This window comes from Narcine bancroftii, chromosome 9, assembly GCF_036971445.1.
Source record: "Narcine bancroftii isolate sNarBan1 chromosome 9, sNarBan1.hap1, whole genome shotgun sequence".
Lineage (NCBI taxonomy): Eukaryota > Metazoa > Chordata > Chondrichthyes > Torpediniformes > Narcinidae > Narcine > Narcine bancroftii.
Window position 1 is genome coordinate 120,321,310 of NC_091477.1, and position 26,191 is coordinate 120,347,500.

Here is a 26,191-nt window from a genome sequence, read left to right on the forward strand (position 1 = left end):
AGCAACCATTACCACACTGATGCTGTATGTGAACAGAGATTCCAAATTTTTTTTAAAACCCAAGTCCAATTCTTTGTTGTAATACTTAAATGTTCTGGAGAAACTCTGCATCCATAGGAAGGAAAGGATAACCAATGTCGTCAAGGGGCTTGGGCCTGAAACATTGGTCACTCTATACTTCGTGTGGATGTCGCATGACCTGCTGAGTTTCTCCAGCATACTTTGGTGTTGCACTTGACCCCAGCATCTGCAGACGTTTTACTTCAGCTCTTTGCCTCCTTGTTTAACAGCTTGACCCTGCCTTTCTTTATCTTGTCTGCCCTGGGTCCCAGGTTCAGAATCTAGCTGTTCGAAGCCAGCAGTTGAGCGCATTAGCTGCTCCATCTCCTCAGAGCGTTCCACTGAAAGGCACCTGCCAGGCCCAGCCTCTCTCCATGAGTCAAGTAAAGGCAGCTGGTCAGGGCGCCACATCCAAGGCCAGCCAACCTGACCTGAACCCCGAAGGCACCAAGAAAGGGGAAAGCGTGACTCCCTCCAGTCCTGAGCCTCGCGTTTCCACCGTAACCCGGCTGCAGCTGCCAGTGAGCACTCAGCAGCTCATCGCTCCAGGTAAGCAGTGCAGAGAGTGGGGTGGGAGGTGCAGAGAGAGAAAGCTTCGCTCAGACATTGTTCTTTCATGTATACTCTTCAAACAATACTTTACTGATCTGTCTGTCCATTTTAAACGTAAAAGCACAGACCTACCGTATGTACTCATGTAACAGCTGATCCCCTGTATACATCACCACCCCACCACATATTTGGTGCCGCGCATCTATGCTCCCAACTACCTGACTGTGGATCCTCGCTCCCGACTACCTGACTGTGGATCCTCGCTCCCGACGCCCTGACTGTGAACCCTCACCTCGGCTGCCCGAACATGGATCCTTGCTTCAGACACTGCACATCTGACCTCCTGATGCCCTGTCCACCTACTCACTGTAGCTCCCAACCCCCCATCACTGACCCCACCAACCACGGATACTCGCCTCGGCCACACACCCACTCGAGTGCTCGACATCCCAATTACAAACCGAACTTCTGACACCTTGAACGATGCTGGTACTTATTGTGGTCAAGAGTAGTATCCGTGTAAAAGTAGACCCCCAAAACTTGACTGGAAAATTTGGTCCCTAAAACTCAACTATTATGGGTAATTTAAAAAAAAAAGGACAACTTGTGGCCCATGGAGCCTTCACTACCAATGTCAACACTCTTAGAATCAGAATTTATTGTCATGAAATTTAGTGTTTTACGATGTATCATAGTGCAAAGATTCATATTATAACCATCTTAAAACTTTACTGTAAAAAAAAATTAAAATAATAATGCACGAAAAGTGAAGCAGTGTCTTTGGTTCATTGATTATTCAGGAATCTGATGGCAGCGGGGAAGAAGCTGTCCTTGTGTCGCTGAGTGTTCATTTTTTGGCTCCTGTACCTTTTCCCCATTGGTAGCAGAGTGAAGAGAACATGGCCTGGGTGGTGGGGGTCTTTGAAGATAGAGGCTGCTTTTTTAAGACTGCCTCATGTAGATGACTTCAATGGAGTGAAGTCTGGTGCCTGTGATGTCTCAGGCTGAGTTAACAACCCTCTGGTGTTTTTATTTGTCCTGAGAATTGGCACCTCGATACCAGGCAGTGATGCAACCAGCCAGAATGCTCTCCACAGTACATCTGTAGAAGTTTACGAGAGTCTTCGGTGACATACCGAACCACCTCAGGCACCTCACAAAGTTTAGCCACTGGCGAGCTTTCTTTGTTATTGCTTCAACATGGAGGCTGCAGGACAGATCCTCGGGGATGTTGACATCCCAGAATTTGAAGTTCTTGACCCTTTCCACTACTGAGCTCTCGATGAGGACTGGGTTGTGTTCCTCTGACTTCCTCCTGAAGTTCACAATCATCTCCTTGGTTTTGCTGATGTTGAGCACAAGGTTGTTGTTACACCAATCATCAAGCTAATCTATCTTCCTCCTGTTCACTTCCTCATTGCCATTTGTGATTCTGCCGACAACTGTGGAGTCATCGGCAAACTTGTAGATAGCATTGCAATTGTGCCTGGCCACACATTTATGGGTGTATAATGAGTAGAGCAGTGGGCTAAGCACACATCCTTGGGTGCACCTGTATTGATAATCAGCGAGGACATGTTTCCAATACATACTGTGATCTTCCGATAAGAAAGTCAAGGATCCACTTGCAGAGAGGGGTGCAGAGTCCTAGAGTTTGTAGCTTCTTGACCAGCACTGAGGGAATAATGGTATTCAAGGCTGAGCTGTTGTCGATGAAGAGCAGCCTTATGTATGAATTGCTGTTTTCGAGGTGATCCAGACCAGGGTGGAGAGCCAGTGCTGTGGAGCGATTGTAACAATAGGTGAATTGCAGTGGGTCCAGATCTTTGCTTAGGTACGTGTTCATTTTGGCCACGATCCGCCTCTCTAAGCATTTCATCACAGTAGATGTTGGTGTTACTGGGCGGTAGTCGTTGAGGCAGCTTACACTCTTCTTCAAGGGCTTTGACATGATTGATGCCCTTTGGAAGCAGGTGGGAACCTCTGACTCCAGCAATGAGAGGTTGAAAATGTCCGTGAACAGTCTGGCTAGTTGGTTGGCGCAGATTTTCAGTAACCTGGCAGATATGCCATCAGTGACTGATGTCTTGCGAGGGTTCACCCTCTTGAATGGTGTTCTGACATCGCCCTCAGAAGCAGATATCACAGGGTCCTCAATCTTTTCAGGGATTCTAGTAGGCACTGTATGGTTCTTCTTCTCAAAGAGGACATTGAAGGTGTTCACCTCATCGGGTAATGAAACATCACAGCCATCTTTAGTGCTCGTCCTCGCTTTGTAGGCTGTAATGCCCTGCACTCCCTGCCATAGCTGTTGTGTATCTATCACTGTCTCTAATTTCCTCTGGAATTGCCACTTTGCTTCAGAGATGGCCTTCTGCAGGTCGTACCTGGACTTGTAAAGATCCCGACCTTAACCGCCCTTGTTCTCGCCCTCAGCGGGTTGAGAATTATCTGATTCATCCAGTCTTGTCTCGATTTAACCATTTCATTTCTTTTCTCCATTGTCTGTCCTTGGCCTCATTCATTGTCAGACTGAGTCCAAACACTATCTTGAAGAACAATGCATCATATTCCTCCTGGACACCCTTAAACCCAATGAAACGAACATCAAGGTTTCTAATTTTAGGTAACCCCCCCACCTCTGACTGATTCCACAGTTTCCATCTCTTCTATTTTTTGTCACACACACCCCACACTTGCTTCCTCTATCGGTCACTCCACCTTCCACACCTTTGTTCTAATGTCCTATCACCTCAGCCCCTCCCCAACTTCTTTTCCATTTGTTTTTTTTCTCCTTCAAAGACTTGATATCACCCCTGTTTTATTTTCCTCTCGATAAAGTCCCAAACTAAAATATTGACCGACCAATGCTGTCCACATATTCTGCCTGACCTGCTGAGTCCCTCCAGCTTCTCATTGTTTGCTCAAGATTTCAGCTCCTCAGTGCTTTTTTTTTGTCTCCTTAAACCTTCATTTTCTTCTTGCTTGTGCACGTTAGCTTAGCAGTTAGCTTGACATGACAAAGCCAGCGACCCAGGTTCCAATGCAGCACTGTCTGTAAGGAGTTTGTAAGTTCTCCCTGGATTTGCGAGGGTTTCCTTGTGCTCGGTTTTCCTCCCACGTTCCAATGACATACGGGGTTAATAGGTTAAATGGCCATGTGGGTGTAATTGGGCAGCAGGGGCTCATGGGTCGGAAGGGCCTGTAACTTCTAAAGTAAATTAATTAAAATTTTACTTTCAGTCTCAAGTCACTTAGTGTCCCCAGTTCTACAGGGAAAAGAATTGGAGAAATTTACAGCTGTTTTTATGTGGAAAATGTCTCCTCTTCTATTTTTACATGAATGACCCATTACTCTATCATAATGATGCTTTTGTTCATTACCATAGAGCAGGGGTTCCCATCCTGGGGTACATGTTCTCCCAGTGGTACATTTGCACTTTTCAGGGGGTACATTGAGCCTGAGAGAATAACCACTACTGTACAATACGTGGTGTTGTAATCTGCAGTCAGATTGCACAATGTCGTGTTTTTTTAATCCTTAATTTTTAGGGGTACACGGAAACCTATAAAAATGCCCAAGGGGTACAGAGGAACAAAAAGGTTGGGAATCCCTGCCATAGAGCATTGCACCCTATTCTGTACAGCACTGTCCAAGGTTTATATATTTACATAGAATATTACAACAGAGTACAAGCCTTTCAGCCCACAACATTGTGCTGATCTATGTAAATCTACTCCACAACAATCTAACCCTTCCCTCCCTCATAGCCGTAACTCATTATTCTTCTTACATCCACACTTCTGTCCAAGCGTTTCTTAAATGTCCCTATTATCCAGCCTCCACCACCACCACCCCCTCAAATGTATTTCAAGTACCACTACTCTCTAAGTAAAAAAACTTACTTCTGATGTTTCCCTAAACTTACCTCCACTCATCTTACACAGGTTTCCTCTGGTATTTGCCATTGTCGATCCCTGAAAAATTAAGAACATAACATAGAACACAGAACATTACAGCACAGACACCTCCTCCCTTACCACAGTCTGGGGACCCAAGCAGGCCTTTCAAGTGAAGCAACCCTTGAAATAAATCCGCAGAATTGATTTACTGCATCCGGTGCTCCCTTCGTGTCCTTCTCTAATCAGAGAGACTGAGCGCAGACTGGAAGATTGCTTCCCTGAGCACCTTCGCTCTGTCCACACCAGGGCCTCCCAGTAGACGACCATTTCAGTTCTGCGTCACACTCCCATAAACACATGTCTGTCCAGGGCCTCATGTACTATCCTATCAAGACCAGCTGTAGATTGGAGGAACAATGCCTAATTTTCCACCTGGGCACTCTCCAGCTGGATGGCATTAATGTTGACCTCCAGTTTCTGCTAGCCTGCTCTCTTTTCCCCTTCCCTTCTTCATGACAACTCTCCAACCCCTTCCCCCTCCCTTCAGCTAGCCTTCTCTCCTCTTCTTGCTTGCCGCTGTACCCACCCTCCCTTTCCACCTATTACTTCCAGCATTTGCAACCACACCTCCTCCCTTACCCTTTTATTCGGACTCTTGAAGAAGGGCTCAAGCCCGAAACATCAGTCATGTATTTTTATCATTGCCGTGAAAGGACACTGACCTGCTGAGTTCCTCCAGCATCGTGTTTTTACTTCAACCACAGTGTCTGCAGACTTTTGTGTTTTACTTCTTACGATTTACAGAGCGTAGGGTCACAATGAAAAGGAAGATCAAATAGCACCAAGCAAATGCATCATGAGGGGCATTGTTGTGGAATTCATTCAGCCTGATGGCTGCGGGGAAGAAACGGTCTTTAAGCCTGTTGGCGTGTGATTTCACTCTCTTGAGCTTTTTCACTGATGGGATGGGGAAGGAGAGAGTATGTCTGGGCTGCAATGGGTCTTTCAGTATGTTCTCCGCCTTTCCCAGGCAGCCAGAGATGTAGGTATAGTCCATGGAGGGGAGGGAAGTTTGTCTGATTGTTCTGAGCTGCATTCACCACCTTCTGCTGCTTCTTCTGACCTTGAGCAGATCAGCTCCCGTCCTGCGCGTGTGAAGGGCTTTGGCCCAAAACTTCAACCGTTCTGCTGCTCGACTGGCTGAGCTCCTCCATCAGATTGCGTGCGGTGCCAGATTCAAGTGTCCACAGCAAAAGTGGCGCATTGCACCCCAGTGATAATAATAAAAAAGTGAACCTTCTCATGCAAAAAATATTAACCAAAAACTGATCTCTAACAGGAATTCAAGTAGTGAGAAATGCACTGAGAATAAATGTAAAACTTAGCAATTATTTTTAGCGAAATCAAAACACTCAAAGAGTCTCATTAAGGTAAGGAATGTTCATTTTGTTTTATATTAAATCAATATATCACGTAAAAATGCTAAATATGTTTATTTAAAATATTTTTCCAAGAATTGAATGGGGGTACAAGAGTTATATGGTGCATCTAAACTTGTACGTGAAAAAATTGACATAAAATGTGAGCCACCCCAACTCTACAGTCTCCCATGTGTGGCTTAAGCTTCTAAAATTAATTGTTCGATTTGTTCTCTTGTAATCATCTGGAAGGAAGTGCGAAGTTATTGCATGCTAACTGTTGGTTTGTTTGTCCTCTGCAGCGCCCTACAGCCCGATGCCACAGCACCCACTGATGAAGCACCAGTCTGTGCCAAAGACCCATCACCAGCTCCTTGTCCAACACCGGCAGCAGCTACAGCCATTAGCACTCCAGGCCCAGCCTTCTGAGCCCGACCCACCTCAGCACTGCCCACCTGTCCAGAGCCAAGGCCAGGCGCTGGTTCAGAGCTCCCCGCCATCTCAGCATTGCATCTCCACTCAAGCCCACAGCCAGCCGCTGAGCCAGCCATCTGCCCACTCCCATCCCCAGGGCCAGCAGCACACAGTGGTGGTGTCCCCCGTGCCTCCCCGCTCCCTCAGCCCCCCCTCCACCATCATCGTACAGCCTTCCCAGCATCCTCCACAAGCCCCTAGCCACCGCTCGCCCGTGGCCCAGATCGGGCCCCTGCGCCCGGTCCGACCCGGCCCACCCCGCCCTCAGGACCCCTCCCCGGCCCCCTCTCCCCAGGAGGTCCTCACTTCGGCCGGCGCCCACCTCCAGCGCCTGCCTCTGCAGTCAGTACGCGCCCTGGCTGTCGCGCCTGAGATCGTCTCATCCACACAGGTGCTGCCACAGACTGTGCTCCATTCGAGGGAGCAACTGCCAGCGGCCCAGGCCCTGATCCAGATGCCCTTCCAGGCCCTGCCTCCGCCTCAGACCATCGCCGTCAACCTGCAGGTTCACACCTCGCCTCCTGTCGATGTTCCGTTGGTACGATTTATTCAGTCCGCTTCACCTCACGTGGGTGGGGTTTTCCTAATTGGGGAGTGGGGGGGGGATTCGCAGACATGTTACAGACCAGGATAAAGATGTCTTGTTTATGTTGATTTGGGTGGTTCACATTGATATAACATGGACATAGAGCAATTTAAAACAATGTACTGTGAACGTGCTGACACAAATTCCCCAATCTGCATGCAACCTGTCTAAAAGAGCAGGTGGATGGGATCAGCTGTACTATCTGAACAGGTGTTCCAGGCCCCTAACCCTCTGTTTTTTTTCAAAAAATGGAAGCCTTGCCTTGTAGATCTCACTTAAACTTTTCTGCTCTCATCTTCATCCTAATACAGCATGGAACCAGGTTCTTCGGCCCATCTTGCCACTGTCAAACTATAATTCTGCCTCCTCCCATCGACCTGCTCCTCGATCATACCTCCCCCATCCATGTACCTTTCCAAAATGTTTTTAAATGTCCAAATCAACCCTGTATTCGCCACTTCAGCGGGCAGCTCATTCCACAGTGTCACCACTCTTTGCGTTCCCCTTAATTTTCCCTTTAAAAATCCCATCTTTCCCCCTTAACACATCCTCAAGTTCTTGTCTTACCCAACCTCAGTGGTAAAAACCTGTTTGCACTTGTCCTATTTGTACTCTTCAAAATTTTGTATACCTCCGTCAAATTCCCCCTTATTCTCTGACACTCCAGAGAATAACATCCCAAACTATTCAACCTTTCCCTGTAACTCAGTACCTCAAGACCCAGCAACATCCTTGTAAAGTTTCTCTGCATTCCTTCAATCTTATTGATACCATTCCTGTAGTTAGGCAACCAAAACTGCAGGCAATACTACAAATGTGGCCTCACCAATGCCTTGTACATCTTCACCTTAACATCCAACTCCTGATTGATGAAGGTCAACATACCAAACCCTCTCCGTGACCCTATCTATCTGTGACCTGTATTATTTGACATTTCCACTGGGGTGAAAAAGATATTGACTACCCACCCTATTGATGCCTTGTATAATTTTCTAATCTTCTCTCAGGTGAAAACAATCTAAGATTGTTCAACCTCTCCTTTTACTAATAGTGTCTCATCCAGGCAACATCCTGGTGAATCTTTTCTGCACCCTCCCCAAATTCTCAACATGCTTCCTGCAATGTGAAAACCATATCTGCACTGATGTAGCCAAAACAGTTTGATTCAGTTGCGGCATAACACCCTCACTGTTGTACTCAGATGGCTGGGGAGCTGATGACTGAATGAGGGATAGTCAACTTGGGACTGAGAAAGAGGCCAATTAAAAAAAAAAGTGAAATGATAATACTGGGGAAGGTGCTCCTAATGGTTCGAGAATCTCCAGGCTTGTTAATATTACGATCGTGTGTAAGACTGTATGTAAAATATAGGAGCAGGAGTCGGCCATCTGGCCCATTGAGCCTGCTCTACCGTTCAATAAGATCACGGCTGATCTGATGATCGGCTCACCTCCACCTCCTTGAATTTTCCATAATATCAGTGTCTTAAATACATTTAATGAGGCAGCCTCTGTTTCTTTCTTGGGCCGAGAATTCTGTGGATTTGCTGCTCGCTGGGAGAAGTAGTTCCTCTGTCCTAAATCTGCACCCATGAATCTTGAGGCCATGTTCCCTAGTTCTCATCTCACCAGCCAATGAAAACACCCTCCTGTCTCTACCTTATTTCTTTCAGAAGTTTATGTCTCTGTACAATTCCCTCCTCATCTTTCTGAACTCCAACAAATACGTTGGAGGCTAGTCAATCTTTCCAAGTAAGCTAACCCCTTCATCTCCAAAATCAACCTGGTGAAACGCCTCTGCATCACCTCCAAAGCCAGTATATCCTTTCTCAAGTAAGGAGACCAGAACTGAATACTCTGGCCTCACCAGAACCATGTACAGTTGCAGCAGAACCTCTCTACTCTTAAATTCATTTCCTCCCAAAGAGAACGCCATCTTGGTCACCTGTATGTGCCGACCAAGAGTTTCCCTGGGGGTGGAGTAAAGTGGTCTGCATTCACCGGGCTCAGCCCACCTGGTGTGGTTGGAGAATGGAGCATTCGGTGACCCCCCCATCTAACGATGACTCATTGTGTCTCTGTCAGGTGTGCTCGCTGGAGGATGCCTGTGACCAGGAGATGAGGGAAGAGCAGGAAGAATGCTTTGCGCCACCCAGGGGTGCCTCACCGCCCACCTCCCACTCCGATTCCTCCATCTCTGCAGTGGATGGAGAGGCTGAGACGGCCGGGGACATTTGTCAAGGTCAGGCACCCAGATGAGAGATAAAAGAACCACTCAAGGTCAGGCACCCAGATGAGAGATAAAAGAACCACTCAAGGTCAGGCACCCAGATGAGAGATAAAAGAACCACTCAAGGTCAGGCACCCAGATGAGAGATAAAAGAACCACTCAAGGTCAGGCACCCAGATGAGAGATAAAAGAACCACTCAAGGTCAGGCACCCAGATGAGAGATAAAAGAACCACTCAAGGGAGGGAATTGCTGCACTGGAAATTAGGCTCAATACTTCCCCAAGTCTCTGAAAGTTGATTCTCTGAAGAAACCTAATTAATTACTTTCCATCATTCCTAGAACGATAGAACGTTACAGCATAAAAACAGGCCCTTCAACCCTTCTAATTGCACCCAAATTAATCTGAAACCTCACATATATTGGAGGGAGGGAGGAAACGGGACCACCCGGAGGAATCCCAAGCAGACATGGGGAGGACATTTAAACTCCTTACAGACGGTGTCAGATTCAAACTTGGGTTGCTGACGTTGTAATAGCATTGGATTAACTGCTACACTAACCGGGCCACCCCTCCTAGACCCTCCAGAAGTCTCCTACGATCCAGAGAGAAATGTCCCAGCCTATCCAGCCTCTCCGTATAAAATTCATGGAAACCTTTTATAAACTTCTGCAAAGTTACCCCATTTTTCAAGGATAAACGCTGATCAGGATTAACTGGGAGTTTTTCTGTAAGCCTTTGGGTTTCTGTATCAGGATCCTGATTGTTGTGTTTCCCCTGGCTGGGCACTAAGTTGGCAACATCTTGAGTCAGGACACAGTAGGGTTAAAGCCCCACTGCTTGGACACAGAGGTTGGCATGGAGAGAGCGCTGTACCATTGGAAGGGCACATTGTTGAATCAAGGCTTTTCATCCTCTCAGCCATATCTCCTGGCACTTTTCTACTGGGGGTAGAGGGGGGGGGGGGGGCAGACAAATGTTGAAAATCCACAATGTGAGCAGAAAATGTGAAAGACTCAGTGGTTTAGACAGCATCTCTGGAGAGAGAAGCAGCCTCAACATTTCAGTTCAAGACAAACTTCACCATTGCTCAAAAATCAAAGGACACAACTTGGCATCTGACCAGACCAGCTTTATTGTCCATAACTCTTTGGCTTGGAGAATGTAGCAGTGGGGTGTCTTGAAGAATTGTGACATTTCAATAGTGCACAGAAATATAAGGGGATATAGATAGAGTAAATAAAAGCCAACTTTTTCCACTAAGATTTGGTGAGTCAAGAACTAGAGGACGTGGGTTAAGGGTGAACGATGAAATGTTTAAAGGGAACATTAGGAGGAACTTCTTCACACAGTGGTGAGAATGTGGAACGAGCTGCCAGCTGAAGTGTTGAATGTGGGCTTGATTTGGGCATTTAAGAAAAATTTGGACAGGTACATGAATGGGAGGGCTATGGTCCGATGGTAGGTCTGGCCCAATCAGGATGGGCTGAAGGGCCTTGTTCTCCGCTGTAGTGTTCTACAGTTCTATGATCAATAATCCTTTGTCAGTTTTCTTGCCTTTCATGGATGCTGTGTGTCCTGCTGAGTACCTCCAGCACTTTTGTGTATCCTAGCTCTCCAGATTGCTCGTTTGCCTTTCCAGTATCCGACAAAGGCACAGTGATCTCAGTTAAAATTCACAGGACAGGTTATATGGCCGTCACTGGTGGGACCAATTCCATTCTGCTTTGTCGGTCGAGAGGACCCAAAAGGCACTCAGTGAAGGGTTTTCTCATGAGGAAAAGGCTTGATGGCTCCTTGCCTCCTTGCCTTTCAGAGCCAGCGGTGACTCCAGTCGTGACCTCGGCGGGTGCCTCTGTCATCCGGTCCTCGGTGGACCCCCTACAGTTCTCCAGCCCCTCCAGCCCCATTGTGCCACCTGCTAAGCTGAAGCCCAGTGGAGCTGCTCCCAACTTGGGTGGTCCAGCTGGGATCGACAACAAGCCTCCACAGGCCATCGTGAAGCCACAGATCCTGACCCACGTCATTGAGGGATTCGTCATCCAGGAGGGGCTGGAGCCCTTCCCTGTGAGTAAAGCTTGGTTTTAACTAATGATCTCTGCCCATCACCCCGTCTCCCCCTTCCTGTCTCCTGCCCCCACTACCCTTCCCCCTAACTCCACATCCCTGCCTCCCCTCCCCACACTTCCCTTTCTGAAGACATTTGGAAGTTGAACCATCACTGTCCCCTTCTCCTCCTCAGCCAGTTAATGAGAAACCAACACCTGCTTGTACTCAGAACTACGCAAGACCAAAAGACACAGGAGCAGAATCAGGCCATTTGACCCATCAAGACCGTCCCGCTATTTCATCATGGATAATTTACTCTGCTTTTCAACCCCATTCTCCTGCCTTCTCCCTGTAATCCTTCCTAATCAAGAACCTATCTACCTCTCATCTTAAATTCATACAATGATTCACCATCCTCTGGGTAACAAAATGTCTCCTCATCAGAGTTCTTCAGGGACAATTTTGTATTTTGAGGCTTATGAGACACAAGATGGAATGCTGGTCTTAGACGAAGTTGGATTGAGCTTCGTTGTAATGGTGCAAGAGACCACTGACTGGCAAATAAAGGAGAGCTCTGGGACACTCCTGTTGCTCACACAGTTTGTTTTCTATTGTTCCATATTAGAGGAGGTCACAATGTACACTAGGCTGGGAGAAGTGTTCACCTGCTTCACCTTGTCAAATAATCTGTAAGTCACCATGCTGGATTTTGTTTCAAAAAGAAAGCTGGTTCATGAGACATCTGCCCTCCTTGCCCAGATGAAGCCTCTTCCTCTCTCTGAAATGATCAACTTATTCAAGAACACCTTGTCGGCAATAAACTGTGGGTCTGCCAACAATGTGATTTGTCCAAGGGCGCTTACTGGGTGTATTTTCCCTGCTCTTCTTCTTTTCTTCCTATTGGGTGATTAAGGTTCCTTTTAGTCAATTTGATGGTGTAAGTCCCCCATTCCTCAGAAAGGAGCAGCGTGTACATGAATGGATTTAAGTGTGTAGGGGTTGCACCCTCTCAATAACCCCTCCCGGATCCAGCAGCATGGTGAGGTCCAAGACAGCTGGGGAAAGTGAAGGGCCAGGCCAAACTTCGATACAGGGGATGCCCTTTCCGCACTTCCCTGCACTGTAATGGTGACTTCACCAGAAATACCGAGCGAGAGATTATTCCCCCAGGATGTGGACATGATCGATTCCCATTCTTGGGAAATTGATGCTGATGTTGATACATATTTTTACTTTTATTCCCCCTCCCCCAAAAAGAAAGAAAGAAAAGAAAGGAAGAAAGAAAGCACAAAAGAAAAAAATGGAGTGTTTTTTTAAGAGATTACATAAACCAACACATTTATAACATATCCAAATACGTAAATCTTATGGAAATGTTAAATTTCAATATATCTAATATTACTCCTAATTAATCATATATCTATTAAGAATCTCATATCTCTTACATCATCCAATTTAAATTTCGTGCTAAATCAATTCTCTAAAGTAAAATAAAGCATCAGCGTAATCAATAAAACTCCATTCATAAACATATATTTAATAATAATAAAATTCCCTCTAGGGCACTAAGGAATATGGCATCACCCCCCCCTCTATCATATGAGATGTGACTCATTCCCACAAACAATCCCTTGAACAGCGGTCGACGGACTCCGGCACCTTTCACCTCCCAAATACTACATCAGAACAAAGACTAATTTACTTGTCCATTGCCCCATTCCAAATAGTTCCTTCTCATTTACTCAGCCTATTAAAAGGCAAAGTTTCCACCAAATCTGATTTGAATACAGCCTGAGAGTTCTATGTGCTTTTTAATTTCAATTGGACCTCTTATATTTTAAATCAATTCTAAATGTTAAATTCCAATATATTTTACAATAATCCTAATTAATCATATATTCATTAAAAATCTCACATCTCTCCAACATCCAATTTAAATTCAGTATTGAATCAATTCTCTAAAGTAAAATAAAACATCAATACAACTCCATTCTTAGATATATATATATGTATATATATATATAATAGTGGAACTTCCTCCTGCCGATACTTTGTTCTTGTCAAAAGTAAATGCTTTTTCTGCACACCCAGGTATCCAGCTGAATGATAAAAGTCTCTTGCTTTTCCTAATATAAAGTCAGTAATTGTAAATAGGAATTTAAAGAAAGCCACAGAAATGAAAAACATTACAAGGATTTAAAAAAAAAAGTCTTGTTCACAGGGCAGATTAGTCTAGAATGAGACATACAAGTTTCAGGTAAGAAGATGAGAGTTTAGTGTTGTAGACACAAGTATAATGTACAGATTCACTGCAATTCTTTCTGCAACAGAACTGGTCCTTTGTAAAACAAAAACTGCAAAACATCTATAAATAATTGAATTAAAAAGATAATAAATACACACAAAAAAAGATGATAAACTTTCAAAGTTATTCTCATGCAAAAAAGTGACTTTGCAGTAGTGCAGACAGTCCTTTTGTGATGTTGGAGCCATCCCTGATCACTGGAACAAGGGGAGGTTCAAGAGCTTGATAGCTGTTGGAAAGAAACTATTCTTGAACCTCGAGGTAGTCTTCAGGCTTCTGTACCTTCTGGCCGAAGGGAGCAGTGAGAAAAGGTGCTAACCAGTGTGATGGAGGTCCTTTATGATGTTGGCTTCTTCTGAGGCAGTGTCTCACATTGATGACTGCAGTGGATTGAAGGTCGGAGACTCTGATGGACCTGGCCGTGCTTACTACCTTCTGCGTTCCTGGGCAGTCAATTTCCCAAACTAGGCCGTGATGCAACCAGTCAGTTTACTTTCCTGGTCCGCCTGTGGAAGTTTGACAGTGTTTAGGACTCCTTTATGATGACGTTGATAACCGATGGCTTCCCTGTCACAGGTGAGCCGTTCATCTCTGCTGACCGAACAGCCCATCAAGCAGAAGGTGCTGAGCGAAGGTCCAGCTACACCCCCTTCCTCTGATCAGCTGACTGGAGAACTCCCGAGTGACACCAACAAACCACTGGAAGAGTCCCTCGACAGCGACGTGGATGACCTCACTGGTGAAGGTTTGTAGGTCTCGGAAAGAAAATAGACAATGATGACGGAGGAGTTTGTTGTCATGTACAACGCACAGTTGCATCATAATTCTTACTGCAGCCGCAAAAGTGGGCAAGATATTTCATGAAAGAATTTGGTCAGAAAAGCTGACCATTCTTTTTCTTCCATTGGTGCTGTTTGACCTGCTGAGTTCCTCCAGCGGGTTGTTGTTAGCTTCAGATTCCAGCATCTGCAGCTTCCTGTATGTCTCACTTAAGGTACACCAACTACAATGTGACAAATTTAATCACCACAGTATTACCACAGGTGGGAGTGCAGAACAAACTGCCAGCTGAAGTGGTGAATGCAGGCTCATTTTTAACATTTAAGTTGGGAAGGGTATGGAGGGCTATGGACTGGGTGCAGGTCAGTGGGACTAGGCAGAAAAATGGCTTGGCACAGACAAGAAGGGCCAAAAGGGCCTGTTTCAGTGCTGTAATGTTCTATCCCAAGAGGGAAAAAGGGATAAATTAAATTTAGACATAAAGCACAATAACAAGCCCTTTTGGCCCACGAGCCCATTCCGACCAATTACATTTGATTGATCCATACCGCTGGGACTTCTTTGAATGGGGGGAGGAAACCAAATACAGACACGGGGAGAACCCATGCAGACACGGGGAGAACGTACAAACTCCTTACACAGCACAGGATTCAAACCCCGGTCCTGATCCCTGGCGCTTTAATGGCGTTGCGCTAGCTGCTACACCATCCGCACCCCATAAAACATAAAAGGATGGATAAATAAATATTCACTGTTGGCATTAAAGGAAAGCAACAGTGGCTCAGTTTTATCTGCTCTATTCATTGTGTTTAATTACATGAATCTGCTTCGTGATCTATGACCAGAGGCATGTGGTTCAACCATCTATTAGCTTCACGTAACCTCCTCCCAGCAATATTTAGTTGGCTTCATCAATATGTTGCCTACACCTTGCAACTTTCTATATGAGGCTGTGAATGCTGGTATCCTGTTGAAGAACCCGGCTCCCATCCTGATCTCCGACACTATCTGTAAGGAGTTTGTACGTTCTCCCTGCAACTGTGTGGATTTCCTCATGGTGGTTTTGATTCCTCCCACATTCCAAAGGCAAGCTGGTTGCTGTGAATTTAAAGTGCTGAGGGTGGGGAGGAGGGAGATGGAGGGAAGGGGATTCGTGTGGGGGGAAGTTGGTGGGATTAGTGTAAATGAATGGTTGGTGGAGGCATGGACACAAATAAAGAGAAACCAGAAACCAGCAGACACTGGGGTCGAGTGCAACACACAGACATGCTGGAGAAACTCAGCAGGTCTCGCAGCATCCTTAAGAAGTGAAGGGAAACCAAAGTTTTGGGTCTGAGTCAGGAATAAGAAGAAAACAGGCAGACACCTAAAATAGAGAGAGGGGAGAGGAAGGGGGAGGAGCACATATAAGAGGTAATGAGTCGATATGCCATGTCTATAATCTCCGTTATTCTTCTCAACTGCTCCTGGAGAATAAGGTAGTTACGTGACTTGGGGTCCATTTTGTTGAGAAGGTGTGCTCTGTCTGCAGTGAGTATCTGAAGCTCCTGGTTGCATGCCCTTTTAGTTCCTCTTCCTACTCCCTTTGGGCCTTCTCCACTGCCAGAGAGAGGTTTGACTAGAGCAGGGGTGGCCAACCTTTTCATTTTTAATCTTTAATTTAGACATACAGCACGGTAACAGGCCATTTCATGTCACATGTACATACCAGGAGTGTAGGTTAATTGGGTGCCAAGGACACATAGGCTGAAATAGCCTGCTACTGTGCTGTGTATCTAAATTTAAAATTAAAAGGTTGGCCAACCCTGGACTAGAGGAACAGCACCTTTTCTGCCTGGGCAGTCTACTGCCCAATGGAATGAGCAGTAAACTTTCCAGTTCAGATAATCAGTCTCCTCTCTCTTGTTGTGATCTACTTCTGTTCTTTTCCCTTCCCCCCCCACCCCCGACCCTCACATTGGCCCACATTCTCACCCATTCTGCCACCCATTCTCATCCCTCCTCCTTCAGGTTCCATCCATTTTCACCCATATTTCACCAACAGGATTCCCTCCTCCCCCTACCTTTCATCTCTATCTGGCCCAATATGTCCTTTGTGTCCCCTGAACAGCTTCCATTCGCACCTTTACAGTCTTGGAACCATTTTATCTCCAATCTCTCTCCATCAGTTGCCTCCAGCTTCACCCAGTGTAACTCATTTTCCTCCACCTGATTTTCCCCCCTTTTTTTCTGTGGCCCTCTTTTACCCCGTGTATGGCAGCTGTCAATCATCTGCCTCCACCGCCCCATCTGTCCATCTTCACCTCTCCCTGGTTCCCCAACACCTCCTACCCCTCCATGATTATACTTATTCTCTCCCCTCTGCACTCTCAGCCTTGGTGAAGGGTTTCGACTCAAAACATGGACCATTCTTTTTCTCCCACAGATGCTGCTTGGCCCGCTGAGTTCCTCCAGCAGATTGTGTTTAGCTCCACATGATGCCGCCGGGTCTTTATGGAGGGTAGATGTTTCCGAATGTCAAAAAGCTGGGACCTTTATTCCAAAAGATCTGCAGCTGGGGCACGCTGGCGAAATCACACATCCGAGAGGACTTGTTTGCACTCAGTGAAGGACACCCCTCCCTTTCAGTCCCTACATGCCTCCCAGAATGGTTACTTGTGGATTTGTCATTTCAGAAGGGATGGAGGGCAGTGATCCAGATATGCTCAAGTGTGAGTTTTGTGGGAAGATGGACTACGCTCACAAGTTCAGACGGTCAAAACGGTTCTGCTCTATGTCCTGCGCCAAGAGGTATGAATTGAGCCATTGCATCTTCATTGTCTTTCTCTGCTATCATGATGAGTGTAGCGGTTAGCCCAACACTATTACAGCACCAGCCGCCTGGGTTAGAATTCTCCGCTGTCCGTAAGATTTTTCCCCGTGTGTGCATTGATTTCCTCCAGGTGCTCTGGTTTCGTCCCTCCCTTCAAAGCGTGCAGGGACTGTAGGTTAATTGTGTGTAATTGGGTGGTGTGGGCTTGTGGGCGGGAAGGGCCTGTTACAATGCAGAATGTATAAATTGTAAAAATTTATTTTTCTTTTTTTAAAATATTTTTGTTGATGCTTACATTATGCATAATAGAACAGCACAATTATAGATTGTGTTGTAAAAATCAAGAGAAGAAAGAAAACAAAACCCTTCTAATTCGGAACCCCTATCACTAAGCAAGGTTAAAAGCTGACACTTAGGAGTCAAGTGACAACAACCTGGAGATGGACAGCACGTCTTTTGGAAGTTAATCTTTGACTCTTTAACAGCATATCTAATTTTTTTTTCTAAACTTAAACAAAACCTAATTCATTTAACCATTATGTATGTGTAGGAGGGGTATTGTCATCTGGCCATCAAAGAATGAAGTAAAAGATTAAATTCAGTTTTGAGTTGGAGTCAGTAAAACATCATCGAGAAATGATCTGAACAGAGCAATTAAAGGGCAAGGTTCTAATTTGATCTTGAGAATCACCGATAAGGCTTGAAAGATATCTTTCCAAAATGTTACTAAGCTTGGGCAAGTCCAGAACATATGAACCCAAAGAAGCATTACTAATTAGATCAGTAAGTGGATTCAGAAAAATAAAGAGTTATGGTGTGTGATAGGGAAAGGGTTAAATCATTGTGGAGTAGATTTACATAGGTCAGCCCAACATCTTGGTCTGAAGGACCGCTACTGTGCTGTATCCATCCATATCTGCTTGATTCTTTTGCCACTTATCTGTGCAAAGACTTCACTCCCAGCAACAAACTAACCAACCTGCACGTCTCTGGGATGTGGGGTAAACTGGAGCACCCAGAGGAACCCTGTGGGCTCACGGGGGAACGTGCACACTCCACACGTACAGCACTGGAGGTTCAGGGACAGCACTGGCTTTGCTGCATTCATAAAGAGCTGTGGCGAGACCACCTGCACTACTTTGTACAACTTTGGCCTCCTTCCTTGAAAGAAGTTGTACTTGCCAATGAAAGAATGCAGCAAAGCTTCACCATACAGATGTTGCTGGAATGACAGACATTCTTGTGGGGAGAGATGGAGCAGACTTGGCCTGTATCCTGCAGAGTTTAGAATGCTAGAATATTGAAACTTAGAAAGAGCCTGCAGAGAAGATGTTACATGTGGCTGAGGAGCTTTACTCCAGGGGTTTCTATCTCAGGATAAGGAACATGAGAAGAATCTTGGCCTTGAGATCTGTGGGGGATGTTTAATGAGTTCATTCAAATAAGATTTCTGGATACAGTAAAACCCTGGGAATCCAACATCTATGTGGATTGGTTGATGCCAGTTAAGTGTATTTTTCGCTTGCTTGAGATTGTATATTGCATGGTGAACTAACTGCTAGAGGGCACAATTTTAAATGTTTGTACTTTTTTAATCTATTTATATTCCACAATCTTTTTTGCCTGTTGCTTGAGGCTTCCAGTTGCTTGAATTCCAGATAACAGGGATTTTACTGTATTAACCCTTTGGATTCTGGCTATTTTTAACCTTTCATTATATAGACTACAGACCGGGTCCATTGGTAAACTACAGTACGAATCCCAGTATGAACCACCTGGTAGTTGAGTATAAAACCAGTGCTGGACAATGGGGATCTGGAGTGTATGTGTTTGTTGGAAGTCCCTGAAAACAGGGACGTGGAGTCCAAAGGGTTAAGATAATTAAGAGGACATAAGTTTAAGGCGAGAGGTGAGATTTAAGAGGAATCTGAGGGACAATGTTTTTACTGAGAGGTTGGTCCATAACTGGAACTAGCTGCCAGAGGAAGCTAGAAGCGGGCATATAATGGCATTTGGACAGATATATGGATAGGAAAGGGTATGAAAGAAATCCAGGCAAATGGGCCTGTTTTTATCTTGATGGCTCTTTGGCTCTATATTGGAAAGCATCAGGAAAATAGAATTCTGGTGGAAGATCAGCCATGATCTTGATGTTTGGGATATTAGAAGCAAAGAGCGAGTGGCCAGCTCACAAGGTACTCACAAAGGCCATGTAGGATTGGTGGTATGAGGACGAGTGGACTTTTCGGGCATTCAGTATGATTAGGGCTGCTCTGACCCAGATCTTGTCTTCTCCTGTCTGCCAGTTCCCCCTCATTCTCATCTCCCTGCTCTTTAAGTGATGTATCTCCTTCCTCTTCAAGTGACCAGCCATCACAACCACCTGGGGTAGAGTGTTCCTGTAACTCATCACCCTTTACAAGAAGTTGTACCCCACACCTCAGTTTTAAATGACCACCCCCTTAATCTCATAACCTTAGAAACCACTCCTCAGCCCTTTTCACGCACACACACACACACAGTAGAGTTACCTCAAAGAAGAACACTGTAGATAAACTGGCAAATCTGAAGAGGAATGAAGACTCGATGAAGGATTTTGGCCCGAAACGTCGACCATGCTATTTCTCCCTTAGACGCTGCTCAACCTGCTGAGTTCCTCCAGTAGTTTTTTTAAATGTTCTGGATTCCAGCATCTGCAGTCACCTCCATGCCCCCAGGAACGGAGACTTCATTGGTCTCTCAGTTGAAGGGAAGATTTTTAGACGTGAAACAGCATGAGTTACTGAACTTGCTTTATTATTGCTGGTGGCCATTTATCAAGTTGATTTACAATGAAGTAAAGTCTGGTGCAGCAAGAGAGGAGGACTGTTCCTTCACAAGAGCACCAGGAAAGACTCCTCTGTTCCTGTTTCTGAAGTCGTGCTGCCTGTTGTACATTCCACATTGGTGCTAGGTATTGAACGGATTTTTGCAAAGCATTTCTTTAATATAAAATACTCAGCTTGTTGAACAGCTCAGAAGGAAAATAGTTTCCTTGTTTGGCATTGGTCACTACATAAAACAGATGTAACTTGTTTCCAAAGTTATGCTTAACATCTCTGAGCTGACCTACATGTGTCAATTCCAATCATTCTGTGGCTGAGATGTTGCCAAAAGATGTGATATAAGTGATCTATATCAGCCAGGCAGTGTTTCTTTTGAAACCCTGTTGAAATAAAATCAATCATGTGCAAAGTAAATGGTGTTCTTTCCATTTGGCATCTCTGCTATAAATGTATATTGAGACAGTGGGAGAGATTCTGGTGTATATATTGCAGACCCCTTTCGTTAATTCATTGCCAAACCAAACTGAGATTCCCCTGTATAAATATCACAAACTGAACTAAACTAAATATTAAGATCTGAAGCTTGAGCAAACACAAGTATGAGGATATGCATCGGAATTTTGGAATCATTGCAAGACTGATTTGTTTTGACTGCTGATCAAACTTTTAAAGTTTCTTGGAACTCTACTTCATCTTTTTTTAATTTTTCTACCACCCTCCTGCCTGTATTCACCTCTCACCTGCCAGCCCATGCTCCTCCCCCACCACATCCCTACACCTTGTTTGTTCCCAATGAAGGTTTTTGGCCCAAAACTTTGACTATCTTTTGCCTTCCATGGATGCTGCCTGATCTGCTAAGTTCCTCCATTTCCCCAGCATCTGGCATCTTTCTGGTCTCCCTCTGCCTTGCCAACCTTTGGAACAATGCATCATGTTGAAAACTTAGACATGAACTTCATTTTTGAATAACTCGTCTGTGATGAACTAACAAATTCCTTCAATAATACAGAACTATCCTTGGAGGTGATGGATCAAAGAAGAGTATAGACAATAGGGGTTTATTGTCATATACATAAGTACAATGTACAGCTGGATTGAAATTCTTACTTGCAAGATGCAACAACAATAATAATGTAAATTAAATTACCACAATATGCTTTGTAACAGAAAGATGATAAATAAAAAGGGTAGATAAATGAATATTCACAGTTGCAGTTAATACAAAATAATCTGATGTTCAGTTGTAGAGACAGATCTTTTGGTGTTCTGGAACTGATTAATGGACAAAGTTCAGGTAGTCAGGGGTGGTTCAAGAGCCTGATAACTGTTGGGAGGATCTTAAACCAAGAGGATTTATGGATTCTGCCTGAAGAAAGTTGTGAGAAGGTTGTAACGTCATTACCTAATGTATTGTTCGTCGTTCAGGAAGATGTGAAGTATATGGTTACATGACGTGCAAATAGAATTTTAACAAACTCGGCATTCCTCCAAGTCTGGTGAATCCTCCAATCTGATGACTCACCGCAAGCCTGAGTTCTGGAGTACCCCCTCGAACCTGACCCAGGTTCAGTCCTGAGCTCAGATGGTGTCTGTATGGTGTTTGCATGGTCTTTCTGTGACCTCATGGATTTCATAGAAGCTCATAGAACATTACAGCACAGTACTTCGGCCCACAATGTAGTGCCGACCTAAATAAACTTATTCAACAAACAAAACCTTCCCCAGCTCACACCCATAATTATCATTTTTTGCATTCATTTGCCTATAAGAGTCTTTAAAATGTCCCTATTGTTCCAGCCTCCACCACCACCCTGGCAATGCCTTCCAGGCACCCATGACTTACCCCTGACATCTGGCTTAAACTTTTCTCCCCTCACCTTATACAGATTTCCGCTGGTGTTTGCTAATCTCACCCCAGGAAAAAAGTGCTGGCTATCCACTATATTTATGACTCTCATCATCTTGTAGACCTCTATTAAATCACCTCCCATCTTTCACTCCTAAGAAAAGCTCTAGCTCTGTTAAGCTTGCCTCATAAAGCCTTTCTCTAATCCAAGCAACATCCTGGTAAATCTCCTCTGCACTCTCTCCACATCCATATCCTTCATGTTATGAGGCAACCAGAATGGTCTCCTCTGGATTTCTGCTCACAACCCCATGCCCCCCCCCCTCCACCATTGCTCATCAACTCTCCTACCCTGGCTCGCCCTCCCCACTGGCACAGGACTGAGTCTGATACATATCCAATCTGAGCCCCTCCTTTCCGTCTTTTGCAACTGGGCAAGAGGCTTGGGGATCAGAATAAGGATTTATTGTCATGAACAAGATATGAAATTCGTTGATTTGCAGCAGCGTCGTAGTGTAAACGTACATATTATAACCATCTCACAACATTACTATAAATAAAATAATAATAATAGTCCACGACAAGTCAGGCCGTGTCTGTGGTTCACGGATCATTCAGGAATCTGATGGCAGCGGCGAAGAAGCTGTCCTTGTGCTGCTGAGGGCTCGTCTTTAGGCTCCTGTACCTTTTCCCCAATGCTAGCAGAGTGAAGATGGCATGGCATGGGAGGCGGGGTTCTTTGAGGACAGAGGCTGCTTTTTTAAGACATCGCCTCATGTGGATGTCCTCGATGGAGTAAAGTCTGGTGCCTGTGATGTCACAGGCCGAGTAAACAACCCTCTGGAGTTTATTCTTGTCCTGAGAGTTGGCGCTTCCACACCAGGCAGGGATGCAGCCAGCTAGAATACTCTCCACGGTCCAGCTGTAGAAGTTTACGAGAGTCTTCGGTGATGTACCAAACCGCTTCAGGCACCTCACAAAGTATAGCTGCTGGTGAGCCTTCTTTGTGATTGCATCAATGTGGAGGCTCCAGGACAGATTGTCGGAGATTTTGACATCAGGAATCGATGAGGGCTGGGTCGTGTTCCCCTGACTTTCTCCTGATCATCTCCTTGATTTTGCTGACGTAGTGCGCCAGGTTGTTGTCATTGGATCCTGACACCCCCCCAGTCACGTTCATGGCCTCATTGCAGTTCTGGATCAAATAGTTAAATCACCTTTAAAAATGTTAAATAAAATAACACTAGGCAACAAATTATTTCAAAAGGTTTGCTTCCTGGTGATTATGATGGACAACTTCAAGCTGAACACAAAGATAATTTGAGTTGATTCCTTTTCATATTTGGCCTTCAAGAGATTGGGAGGCTCAGTTTACATCTGTTGTTTGATGTCTCTGTCCGTATATGTTAACTGTTTTTCATGCAATCCCCCATCTTTTTGTATCATTCTTATCTTTATCAATCTGAAACATATTAGAAAGACTGAAAAAGAAAGATAATTTCAGATTGGCTGTATCATGTAGGATGCTGGAGGAACATTAACTTTGATTGAATTCAGCAGGTTTAATCAGATAACGACGCTGACACGTTGCGTTACTTCAACTGTTTTGCTTCTGATTTTTGTTTGTACTCAGCATCTGATGCCTTTCATGTCAGTGTCCCAACAATAGTTGGCCAGTATTGATGGATTCCAGTTTCCCTGATACCGCTTTTCCACAGTTGCAATGTTCATGTTCGTCACTGACTGCACCGAGATCAGCCGGGAAGACGTCCAAGTGCAAATGCAGAAAAGGAATTTTCAATGACATGTTGCCCTTCATGGTTTTGTCTGCTTGAAGCATGTTAAACATATGGCAGGAAATCACAAAAATAGGTTATAGCTAAAAGAACAGGGACACAATGGGAACATTTTAAGGTGATTTTCACGATCAGCAGCTCAAAATCCATAAAACACACCCAAAATTGTTCAGGAAGAAAAATCTTTGTTGTCCAGTGTAACTCACTTCATCTCCCTGAAATTACCAGTAATTTATTAGAAAAGTGTAATGACATAAATACTAACCCTTTGAAACCAGAACAGGGGCCCCATTCCAATGAGGGGTCAGGTGTAAAGTACATCCATCTGGGGGCCACCCCCTGCCCTCTTGGCTCTGCACTGCTGGACCTACTGCAGCAGCAAGCCGACCCTTTCTGCGGACTCAGCTTGTGGCTACTGTTAGGTCTGCTTTGTTCATGAATGAGTGAGACAAACACCAGACTGAGTCGAAATCAGGGTTCTTTGTTCTTTATTACCGGATTGTAACACTTGCAACTAACCATGTTAGTCGGAGAATGCATTCTGCCGTTATCAGCAAAATGGTGATTTTTTATACCCTTGGATACATGCTTAGAACATCATCATATCATTACTTGTCCAATGACTAAAACTGTTGCTATCTTTTCCCTGCTAGCTTCCTGCCTCTCAATCCATCAATGTCTCTCTTATCTTGTAAGTACAAGGATGCATTCACATCTTGTTACAGCCCTGTACAGGGTAACTCCTTACACATTCCCATCTCATGATGTTTTACCTTACACTACCCAGTGGAGTTCAGTTCAGGTACTGAGAATTTGCAAGCAACTGACCCTCTCCATCCCACCCAGTCCCTGCTATTTTACCATTCCTTATTCCCATTCAGTATGGCTCAATGTTTTTTCCACATGAAAGCTCGTACAGTGAGAAGGGTTGATCTGCAAGCATTTGCACATTGATAGGGTATCTAAGAAGGCAAATGGTGTGCTGGCCTTCATTAGTCTGGAGAAAATGTTCAAGGGGCATGAGGTAATGTTGCAGCTCTATAAAACTCTGGTTAAACAACACTTGGAGTATTGCTTTCATTTTCTGGTTGCCTCATTGCTCGAAGGGTGCAGAGAAGATTTACCAGGATGTTGCCTGGATCGGAGAATACATCTTATGAAGCAATGTTGACAGAGCTGGCGCTTTTCTCTTTGGAGCAGCATAGGATGAGAGGAGTCCTAATAAAGGTGCATATGATTATGAGTGGCTTAGATCTGGTGGACAGCCAGCATCTTTTTTCCAAGGTGAAAATAGCAAATGCCAGAGGATATCTATTTAAGATGAGTGGAGGAAAGTTTTGGGGAAATGTCAGAGATAAGTATTTTTTCACAGAAAGTGATGGGTGTCTGGAATGCATTGCTGGGGGTGGTGAGAGAGGCTGGTACAATAGGGGCATTTAAAGGGCTCTCAGATAGGCGCTGGATGTAAGAAAAATAGAGGGTCATGGGTGTGAGGTAGGGGAAGGGTTAGATTGTTGTGGAGTAGGTTTACATAAGTTGAATCAATATTGTAGGCCGAAAAGCCTGTTCTGTGCTGTACTGTTCTACATTCGTACAGGTGTATAAAGTGGAAGATCACAATTTACAGATGACGGAGTTACAATGAAAAGAAATGTCAACTTGAACACAGCAAGGGGAGCATGATAGCAAGCATTGTGTGGAGTTTGTTCAGGAGCCTGATGGGTGCAAGTCTGTCAGCATGTTAGTGCATGATGTTACACTCTTTAGCCTTCTCCCAAATGGGAGAAAGGCGTGCCTCTGAGAAATGATGTTTCGATCAGTGTGTCGGCTGCCTTTCCTCGGCAGCAGGAGATGCAGACAGATTCCATGGAGGGGAGGGGAATTTGTGTGATGTTCTGAGCTGCATTCACCACCTTCTGCAGCTTTTCCCAATCTAGACCAGAGGAGCTTCTGCCTCGCGCTTTGATGCTTCCGCGGGTCTCCTTTTGATGGTGCCCCTGTAGAAGATGTTGAGGATCGGCGGGGTGGGGGTGGGGCAAACTTCCTGAATCTTCCAAAACTTCTACTGCACCTCCTTCATACTCACTCCGTCTCAATGTCTTTCCTTGTTTATACTTGCCTCTGTCTATAAAACTATGGTTGCCACGTGCATTTTTTTTGGTCTGCATAATCTTTTTAACCTGCTCTTCATGCAGGACTTCTTTCTGCAGGCCTGTTCTCCTGCCTGTTATTGGATAATGTCTCACCTTCCTTGGTTAGGGGACTCACAGCAATTCTTCCTCTTTACCTTCTGTCCTCAAGGTACAACGTCGGTTGCAGTAAAAGGATGGGGCTTTTTAAGTCGGACAAGAATTCACGATGGAACAGAAAGCCAGAGGCTCACTCATTCAGTCGACGGGGGAGGAGGGCCAATGTCCTTGAAGGAGCATCAGGAGACCACTTCATGAGACAGGTATCAATGACAGGTATCAACTAACAAGGGCAGACTTGGTGCTTTGATATGACACTTACTAGTTAATTCACATTGATGTCTTCATAAAGGCCAATGGGGATCAT

At 44.9% G+C, this 26,191-nt stretch overlaps 1 protein-coding gene across 8 annotated transcripts in view; it reads left to right on the forward strand.

Annotated features, from left to right (window-relative positions):
• phc3 (polyhomeotic homolog 3 (Drosophila)) overlaps positions 1-26,191 on the forward strand; it is an 81,854-nt gene that overhangs the window by 32,599 nt on the left and 23,064 nt on the right. For all 8 annotated transcript variants that reach the window (XR_011344374.1, XR_011344375.1, XR_011344376.1 and 5 more), the window contains 7 exons: positions 333-609; positions 6,236-6,945; positions 9,078-9,234; positions 11,039-11,289; positions 14,153-14,321; positions 17,032-17,146; positions 25,937-26,087. Coding sequence is in view for 5 of the 8 variants with exons in the window: in XM_069897518.1 (XP_069753619.1) it covers positions 333-609; positions 6,236-6,945; positions 9,078-9,234; positions 11,039-11,289; positions 14,153-14,321; positions 17,032-17,146; positions 25,937-26,087 (1,830 nt within the window). In the remaining 3 variants the exon portion in view is untranslated. The remainder of the gene's footprint in view (positions 1-332; positions 610-6,235; positions 6,946-9,077; positions 9,235-11,038; positions 11,290-14,152; positions 14,322-17,031; positions 17,147-25,936; positions 26,088-26,191) is intronic.